The following is a 10,372-nucleotide window of genomic DNA, read 5'->3' on the forward strand; positions in this document are numbered from 1 at the left end:
TATTAATCATGTGTTGCACTAGGAGCACAATTTCTCCTGTTATCTGAGAAATTATTTCTGATTTCATTTTTTCCAGATCCCCTTTTGTTGCCCGTTCAGTGGGGCCAGGTGGTTGAATATCAGATTGTTCTATATCGTTTCCCTTTGGGGTCGCTGTAGGTGATCTTGAAGTCTGGTTTTGAGACTTATTTACGTGTTTTCTTATTTTGACTTGGGGGGGTGGTGGTTGCGGTTGGTGCCTGCGTGGATTACCTCCTCTGAGCTGGGTGAGGTGTGACAGGGGCCAGGAGCAGAGGTAGGGATGGTGGCCCAAAAGCCCTTTCCTGTGGGCTGGGAGCAGCGGGAGGAATGGTGGCTGGGCAGCCCCTTCCTCTGGACCAGGAGTAGTGGGATGGCGGCTCAGAAGCCCCTCCCTCTGGGCAGGGATCGGCGGGACTCAGTACTGTGGTCTGGTGGTCTGGTGTCCTTTGTGTCTTTGTAGTGTGGAACCAGGTGGCTGTCCATCGGCGGGACTCAGTACCGTGGTCTGGTGGTCTGGTGTCCTTTGTGTCTTTGTAGTTAGGAACCAGGTGGCTGTCCGGGGCCGGGGGGTGGGGGGGTGTCCTGTGGATTGTTGCCTGGGAGCGTGCTGATTGGGCATGTTCCGCAAGAGTCGTGACCTCGGTAGGGAGTGCGCAGACCTGCCTGTCTGCAGCGGGCTGGTTCGGCATGTGTTCTGCACGACTGGGGACCTTCAAGCATTTGTTTTGATATTTAGTTATTTGATCTGTTTTGATTTTAGTTTAGTACATGATGAGAGATATGGGTCTAGGTTCAGTCTTTGGCATCTGTATAACCAGTTTTCTTAGTAACATTTGTTAAAGAGTCTGTCTTCCCTCCAGCAAAAATATTTGGCCCTTTTGTCAAAAATAAGGTAGCTGAGTATGGCTGGAGTAGTTTTTTGCATCCTCTGTTCTGTTCCATTGATCCACGAGTCTGGTTTTTTGGCCAATACTATCCTGTTTTTATCACTGTAGCTTTGTAGTATAACTTGAATATTGAGTTTGTAATGCCCTCTGCTTTGCCTTTGTTGCCCAGAATTGCTTTTCCTTTTCTAGGTCTCTTTTGGTTCCATATAAATTTTAGGATTAGTTTCTCTAGCTTTGCAAGGAATGGTATTGGTGTTTTGATTGGGATTATGTTAAATCTATGTAACAGTTTTTGGAAGTATGGCCATTTTGATTATATTGGTTCTGCCCACCCAGAAACAGGATATCTTTCCATTTTCTGATGTCCTCTTTCATCTCTTTTTTCAGAGTACTGTAGTTTCCATTGTAGAGGCCTTTCACTTGTAAGTATTTCTAAGTTAATTCCTAAGTATTTCGTTTTTCTTGATGCTATTGTGAAAGATACTTTACCCTAATTTCTCTCTTGGTGAGTTTGTTATTTGAATACAGGAACACTAACTAATTTATGAGTGTTGACTTTGTATACTGCTATGCTACTGAATTTGGTTATTCTAGGGGTCTTTTGTTGGAGTTTTTGGGGTCCTTTATTTAGAGGATCATGTTATCTACAAATAATGATAATTTAACTTCTTTGCTATCTGTATCCCCTTTATTTCTTTCTCTTGTCTAATTGCTCTGGCTAATGTTTTGAGAACTATATTGAACAAGAGTGATGACAGTGGACATCCTTGTCTTGTTTCTGATTTTAGAAGGAAAACTTTCAGCTTCTCTCTATTTAGTATGATGTTACTCATTGGTTTGTCATAAATGGCTTTTTATCGGGTTGAAATAAATATGTATTTTTATACGTATATTATCATAAATGGATGTTGGACTACGTCATGTTTTTTCTGCATCTATTGAGCAGATCACGTGATTTTTGAGGACTACTGGCATTAGATCTACTCTAATGTTCTTGTAGAAATCAGCAGTGCATCTCTTAGGACCTGGGCTTTTCTTAGTTGTTTTTTTTTAATCTTCAATTTCATTGCGTGATAGTGGATTATTCAGGATTTTTATATCTTGGTTCAGCTTTTGTAGTTCATATGTATCTAGGAATCTATCAATTTCTTCTGAATTTTCTACTTTATTAGAGTACAGGTTCTCAAAATAGTTACTGGATTTTGGTAGAATCATTGTGATTTTGCCTTTTTCATTTCTAATTGCATGGATTGGGGTCTTTTCTTATTTTGGTAAGATTAGCTAAGGGTTTATCTATGTATTTTGTTTATTCTTTCAAAGAACCAACTCTGATTCACTGATTCTTTGTTGTTGTTGTTGTTTTTTAGTCTTAATTGCATTAATTTCTTCATAATTTCCTTCCTTTTTCTAGCTTTGTATTTGGATTATTCTTGGTTTTCTAAGACCTAGAAGTGCATCATTAGGTTATTTATTTGATGGTCATCTGTTTTTCTCCTGTGGGAATTCACCACTATAAACTTCCCTCTTAGGACTGCTTTCATTGTCTCCATGGTTTCTGGTATGTCGTATTGATATTATCATTTGATTGTAGGAACTGTCTTAATTTCTTCTTTAATAGCACCTGTGAGCCATTGATTTATTCAAGAGGGTATTGTTTAATTACCATGTGTTTCTGTAGTTTCTGTGGTTTCTTTTGAAATTCATTTCTAGTTTAATTGTACTATAATCTGATAATATACATGGGATTATTTTGCATTTATATGCTTAATGGGCTTGTATGTGGTCTATTTTGGAGAAAGTCTATGTGTTGCTGAGAAGAATGTGTATCCTGTTGTTGGATGGATCACTCTGTAGATATCTATTAAGTCTGTCTGTTTGAAGGTTTGGTTCAACTCTGGTATTTCTTTGTTGACTTTTTTTGTCTGGTTCATCTGTCCTTTTGTGACAGTGGGTTATTAAGTTCCCTCATTACAGTTGTAGTGGTGTTTATCTGATATTTTATGTTCATTAGTGGTTGTTGTTTGAATTTGGTGCACTGGTATTTGGTGCCTATATGTATATAATTTTTATCTCTTTTTGTTCAATTGTTCCCTTCACTAATATGTAGTGACCTTGTGTGTGCCTTCTGATCAGTCTTGGCTTGAAATCAACTTTGTCTGAAATTAGGATAGCTGCTCCTGCTTTCTTCTAGGTTCATGTTTCATAGGATATTGTTTTCCATCCTTTGAGTTTTAATCTGATTTTCCTTTTGAATTAAATATGTTTCTTGCATATTTTTGTGATACTGCATATCATTGGGTTTTGTTTCTTAATCCATTCTGCCAACCTGTATCTTTTGATTGGGGAATTGAAACCATTCACATGGAGAGGTTTTACTGAGAGATACTGACTTCCCTCATGTCATTGCCTTATTTTCTTCTTGCTGATTTTGCCGCCCCCCCCCGCTTTTTAACTGGTCATCCTGCCAGGTGTATTCATTCTTTTTGACTTACTGGTCTTGTTGGCTTCATTATCTCTTTCTAGGATAATCCTTGTGAACTTTTTGTAATGCTGGTTTGGTGGTCACTAATTTCTTGAGGTGTTCCTTGTCATGGAAGTAACTTATTTCTCCATCAATTTTTGAAGGAAAGTTTTGCAGAATACATAAGTTGGGGTTGGAAGTTGTTATTTTATTGGATTTGAAACACTACTCCAAGCCCTCCTGGTCTTTAAGATTTATGTAGTAAAGTCTGTTGTAATTCTAATTTGTTTACCTTTATGTATGATTCGTTGCCTTTCTCTAACAGCTTTTGAAATCTTTGTCCCTGTGATGGACTTCCAGTACTTTGAATATAATGTGGCACCGAGAGGGGTTCTCTTTCAGTTGTGGTTATTTGGGATTCAGTATGTTTCACTTGTCTATATGCTTTTATCTTTCCCAATTTTGGGGAAATTTTCTGTCATTATTTCTGTGAATAGGTTTTTTTTTTATGCCATTTGTGTTGTCTTCTGATTTTTCACTTATTTGAATTACTCTTCAATTAATCTTGTTTGTGGCATCTAGTGTTGGTTGGATCCATTTTTCATGTTCTGTTTTAGCTTTTAAGGTGTCTTTAAGGGTGCAGTGTAGTTGGTCTTTGAAGTCTTCTAGTTCCAAAGTTTTGTCATATCAGTTGCTTCTGCTGCCCATACTTTTCAATATAATTTTTAATCTCCTGGATTTCTGATTGAAACCTTTTCATAGACTGTAATTCTTTGCTAAACTTGTCATTCATGTTTTATATCATTTTATTTATCTTATCTAGGTTTTTATTAGTGTCTTGTGAAAGCTCCTGGACATTTTGGTTATTACTGTCATTATCTGTTTAGTTATATCTTCTGTGATCCTGCTGAGTACCTCTTTTTTGGGGGGGTACCGGGGATCGAACTCAGGACCTTGAGATTGCGAGGCAGGCACGGCACCACTGAGCTAAATCCCTGGCCCCAGATCACTTCTTGATCTGTTTTCTAACCTCTCTTGTTATCCTTTCAAGTAATGTGGGTATATGGCATATGCTATTCTGCCCCTCTGTGTCCCCTGGATTGGTTTTGGGGGAGTTGGGAGTTTTGGGAGGCATTTTGCTGTCTTGTCTTCTCATGTTACTTTTTGTTTGTTTGGTTTTGTGATGAGGTTTGTGCTTATAGTGCAGACTTTGTTGCTAGTATAGTGATGTCTTTCATTGATATACTTTGGGCTTGGCCAACAATAGTCCTTTGCCTCAGCCCTAAGATCTGACCACCTTAGTTAATTTGGGAGAGCAGGATGCAGTGTAATTATCCCAACAAATAAGTTCTCTGGGAATGTACATAATATTATTAATGTCATAAAAATGTCATAGAGTACTCTGGAGTCCCCAGATTTTGGTTTCTTTCTGTAGTTCTGGTCTCTCTTTGAGCCTTGAGCCAAAAGCCAGGGAGAAAGTGTGAAGATTGTTCAATTTCTTTGTAGTTTTTAATTTTCTTGTCAGAGACTGATTCCCTGGGATCTACTTCTCTTTTTTTCCTTCTCCAAGTTGTTACTTTCCAGTGTCTGGATTCCAGATCTCTCAGAGGCTGAGGAGTTGTTGCTTAGTACTTTCTGTTATTACACTGCAGTAATAGTAATAACATTAACAGGTGACTTTTTGAAGCACTTACTTTATGCCACAAACTTTGCTAATACTTCCATAAACATTATTTTTTTTTTACTAATATGTAGTATTTATTGAGCACCTTTTCTCTAGCAACCACTATTTTTTTTTAGTATTAGTAATTTTATTGGTACATTTTAGGTATACAATATAATGACATTCATCATTGGAAATTTGCACCTTTAGATAATTCATCTTGGTTCTTATTTTTTCCCCATTCCCCTGCCCTCCCTTCAACCCCTCCACCCCCCCATCTACAAAGACTTTGTTTCTATTTTTTTCTTTTTCTCATATTAATTCCATTCCTGTCTTTTTTCCCCCTACCCCTCCCACTTCCCCTTTCCCCTTGCACCTTTTCTTCCTATTTCACATAATCTATTAGACCTTTTAGTCCTTATTTACTCTTTCAGTTTCTCACACTAGAGAAACTATTTGGTATAACCTGTTAGGTATAACCCTACTCCAGTGCTGGGGGGAGTGTAGACTGGTGCAACCAGTGTGGAAATCAGTATGGAGATAACTCAAAGAACTAGGACTGGAAGTCCCATTTGACCCAGCTATTCCCCTGCTGGTTATCTTCCCCAAAGAATTAAAAGAATCATACCACAATGATATACGTGCACCCATATTCATAGCACAATTCCTGATAGGTACAACTTGGAACCAACCCAACTGCCCATCAACTGGAGACTGGATAAAGAAAACGTGGGGCATTTTTAATAAAATGGAGTATTACTCAGTATTAAAGAATGAGAAAATAGAGACATTTATAGCTAAATGGATGCCCATGATACTCAATAAAATAAATAGGACACACATGTATAAATACATTTCTTTAAGGCCATAATAGCCTTGATTATTACCCCCATTTTATAAATGAAGGAAAAGATTTTGAGAAATTCAGTATTTTGCTCTAGATTAGTCAACTAGATGACAGACTTCAAACTTGTAATCTTATATGTCTGACTGAAAAACCTGCTCTTAATCACTACACTATAGTTCCATTTTCAATTAAATCTCCAGGTGTTTTATTTTTATAAGAATGTTTAATATTATATACTTCTGATCTGGCACATTAAAGTTCCAAGTAAAAAATCAGTAGGCCATAAGATAGAAATCTCTTGCAGGGCCTCTGCCACTGTGAACACCAGCACAGTTGAGTCTGAGATGAAGAAGCGAGTCAGCCTGTACAAACTGCATTTAATTTTCATCCCAGTAGTTCTCTCTTCAGGTCACTGGGCAATTTATGTCCAGACCCTCTTTGTCTTTAAAGAAGGGAAAGAGGGTCAATGCAGGACTCATTAGTCGTTCATTTCTCTTTGCTGATGAGAAGAAAAAAATTGCTTTTTATTTCATTGTCCTCTGAAATGCTTTGTGTTGGAGAGGGCATCAAAATGCTATCTAGTGACCCTTGACTTTTCTTTTTTCTAGAGCAAAGACTCAGGTGGACTGAAGGCGGCTATGATAGAGTTGGTGGAAAGGTTAAAGTTTAAGAGCTCAGACCCTAAAGTAAGTATTGATTTGGAATTAGTTGGGTGTTGGTTACCTCAAACATTTTGTTCTCCAAGCACTAAGTTTGAGAGATATTAATGATCATCTGTCTAAATATTACATTATGATCTAATTAAGCCTGCCCATCAGAAACAGTGTTCTAATATGCCAGAAGTTAAGTCCTCGATTTTCTCCCTTCTCTTTTTTATGACTTATAACATGTAATCATTAATTGTTTTCCCTGAACTGCAAAGAAGTACATTTTTAATCTTTATTAGGCTTTTGAGACTTTCTGTCCATTAAATCCAGCCAAAGGCATCTGAGATGCTGATTAGCATAATACTGAGTACTGGAACAGCATTCAGTTGGTTTTCAGTGCTAATGTCTTATGTCTCCCCCGTTTACTGGAGTCAGCTGCCACCATGCATGCTTTTTTCCCTTTGACCTAGAGTCTGGTCTGGGAAATGGTTTAAATGTCCCAGATTTTTTTTTTAAACAATATGCTGAGGCCTGGGGGGTTGATATTCTGGGAGGTGCCATACCAGGATGGGGGTGGATTGAAAACTGAACATGCCGGAGGGATTATGACTAACAGAAACTCTCTTCTCCTTCCTACTGAGACATTTATTATAGCACTACCTGTTGTTGGGACCAGCTAGCTCTGCCTGAGACTCACAGCCTTTCACGATTAAGTAAGGAAGAGGAACATAATTTTATTTTACTTTGTGTGTTCCTTTTTCCCCCCTAAATTCTTTGTAAAGGGAATGGGGAGGCATTTCTTGAGCACCTACTGAGAGATAGGTATTGTGGTAGGGGGTTTACATAATTGTGGTAAAATACACAAAATAAAATTTTAACCATTTTTAAGTGTATAGTTCAGTGGTATTTAATACATTTATATTGTTATGTAACCATCAGCACCATCTATCTCCAGTATTTTCTCATTATCCTAAAGTGATTTCTGTACTCATAAACACTGAATTCTTCATTCTTTAACCCTTTATATGCTTTTGATTACAGCATTAACCCTGTAAAGTAGCGTCTTATTCCTGTTTTTTTGATAAGGACACTGAGGCTTGGACAGGTAGTATCATTTGCTCCAACTCTAGTATAATATAGAGGTGGTACTCAAACTCTGATTCCATTGTCTATACTTTGTGTCCTAGGTTTCATCCTTTTTCTACTATGTTATCATTTTGTGCCTCTGTATTCTAAGCTAAAACATTGTGAGTCGGACTCATAGACAGTGACAGGCTCTTCAAAAGATGGCTGCAACCACCAGTCTACAAAATAATTTTCTCTTTATGTGACACTGAAAGCATTGGGGCATTAGTGTTATCTCTTGTATCCTGGTGTAGTTAGGGTACCAGAGAACTGTGTGTCTTGATAGAAAAACAGAGTAACTTCAATCAAGTTTTCTAGCTCAGACTAGGAGAAAGTCTGAGCTAGACTGGTATAAGTAGCTTTTCCTTTAGTGAAATTGAACCACTGACTTTATTAAAGACTACTGAAAGCTTTCCTTAGCAAATTTACCTAGTTTCTAGGGTAACAGCTATGATAAAGGAGACAACTGTATTTTCTGTTTCTGCCATACCCATATGCTTGTAATCAGCAGGACAGTGAAGAGGGAAAGATGATGCATGTCAAATACTTTGGCTTCCTTTGTGAAAGAATGTAGTGCATCTGATGGAAAACTTACTAGAAGTGAAAGGATTGAGTGGTCCCATGAGAAGAATCCATGGAAGCCTCAGGAATCCCCTATGATGCATCATAAGCTAAAGGACCTGATTTGATCTTGGGTATGTGGGTACATGCTCACCATCTTTTTTACCTTCAGGTCCTTTCTTAGTCTGCCATATGCATATGCTGTATATCCTTGAAGCTATTTTGAAGAAGGGTGAACATAATTGAAGAATGAGTACTAGGTCAGGAGGGATGGTGAAAAATAGGCCACTTAAAAATAAAGAAAAATTTCCTAGAAATAAGTTGGAATCTTCCACAAGAACCCTTACGTTTTCGGTCTCTTCTGTTTTCCCTCAACTCCTTCCCATCCCCCTTTTCAAGTTGGCCTATTTAAGATGGGCAGCATCTCTCAGGCTTTATGACCTGTCATTTCCTGGAACAGTGGCTTTTCATAGAAGCACTGATTGAGTCATGGAGGACTGAGTACTATCTCTGCCTCACTTCCTTTGGAATTCCCTAAAGCATCATAAAATTTGATTAGTCTAGACAGCAAAATCTATTGGAGACTGAGTTATAACTCTGAGTTTTGCCAGAGACCAGTGGGAAGATACCTATATTAACCATTTTTAAAAAATTATAATTTTTAAAATTATAAGATAATATATGCTTATAGATGAAAAATACAAACATTCATAAAGGAAAAATAAAATGAATTCTCCCCAAGTTAACCACTATTTATAAGAGTTTGATATATAGCCTTCTAGACATTTTTCTGTTTTTAAAATTTTTTATAAAATTGTACTATACTTTTGGTTTTGGAGTTCCTTTTTTTCATTATGCAGAATGTCATAGTTATTCTTTGTCAGTAATACTGAGTTAATTCTTCTTAGTGCCTCATTTTATCCAAAATATTTGTGAGACACTTTCGTTTTTTCCAGACTAGTGATTCTTAAAATTCTGTGTGCATAAAAATCACCTGGAGGATTTATTAAAATAGAGTGTCAAGCCCACGCAATTTTTGATTCAGCTGATCTGGGTTGGCTAGAAATTTTCATTTCTTTGCCTTTTTTTCTTTTGTTCTGTTGTGGTACTGACAGTTAGCCAGGGCTATGCTAGCAAGGGCTGTACCACTGAACTGATGTATCCCAATCCCTTTTGATTTTTTTTTTTTTTTGGTACTGGGGATCGATCTTGGGTCCTTACGCTTGCACAGCAGGCGGCGAAACCACTGAGCTAAATCCCTGCCCCCCCCCTTTTGATTTTAAAGACAAGGTCTCACTCAGTTGCCCAGGCTGGCCTAGAACTTGTGATCCTCCTCTCTGAGCCTTTCATGTAGCTGGGATCATAGTTATGTAGCTGGAATCTCAGGTGTGTGGCTGGGATCACAGGTATATAGCTGAGATCACAGGCTAGTGGCTAGGATCCCAAGTGCCACCATTCTTGGTGCAAGAATTTTTGTTTCTATCATGTTCCCAAGTGATGTTGACAGTGTTGGTTCAAGAATCACTTTGAGAACCACTGTGCTTGCACCTTGGCTATTTTCCTTCACATTTGTTTTCAACAAATAGAAGAGCACCTGGAAATAAGCGTGATTTCAACTTTGAAAATGGAAATGTTATACAGTACATTATGAAAGAAAGAAATCAAGCAGAGAGAGGAGTAGGGAATGGGAAAGGGAGATAAATTGGAAAGTCAGCTAGTCTGCCTAAAGGAAGAGGAATACTTTAACCCATCATTTCCTGTAGAATTAGCAAAAGCTAAAAGAGAGAAAGGATTCTTGATTAGGATATAGGAGGATAATCAAAGCCCAAACCCCATTGCCACGTTTCAGTCATAGCCTGTTCTAAAACCAGAGGAACGGTAGAAAGCATCAAATCCAGCCACCACGAATGAGCCTGAGGACAGGAATCAGAGGCTGCAGTGGTTGAAAAATATGGCACAGAGTTGTGTGTATGTGTGTTTCTGTGGTGAGCTCTACCTCTGGGCATTTAGAATCTTTGTGAAGTTGCTGTGTTGTGGGAAAAGATCACTTTGGGGTGGGGAAGAATTGAACTCTGGACCTTGTACTTGCAAGTGGAACCAGTGAGCTAAATCCCTGGCCCAAAGATCACTTTTAATAGCAATCTTTGGTTTGCAAAAAGA

General features: G+C 38.0%; 1 protein-coding gene across 7 annotated transcripts in view; it reads left to right on the forward strand.

The window, feature by feature from the left end:
* The window catches only part of Trim44 (TRIM family member 44), a 205,049-nt gene that overhangs the window by 53,630 nt on the left and 141,047 nt on the right, over positions 1-10,372 (forward strand). For all 7 annotated transcript variants that reach the window (XR_015448986.1, XM_087205600.1, XM_004852034.4 and 4 more), the window contains one exon: positions 6,488-6,565. Coding sequence is in view for 6 of the 7 variants with exons in the window: in XM_087205600.1 (XP_087061726.1) it covers positions 6,488-6,565 (78 nt within the window). In the remaining variant the exon portion in view is untranslated. The remainder of the gene's footprint in view (positions 1-6,487; positions 6,566-10,372) is intronic.

Source organism: Heterocephalus glaber, unplaced genomic scaffold (assembly GCF_053883595.1).
Source record: "Heterocephalus glaber isolate CG9 unplaced genomic scaffold, H.glaber_assembly_v1.0 deba00000594, whole genome shotgun sequence".
In the NCBI taxonomy this organism is placed as follows: domain Eukaryota; kingdom Metazoa; phylum Chordata; class Mammalia; order Rodentia; family Bathyergidae; genus Heterocephalus; species Heterocephalus glaber.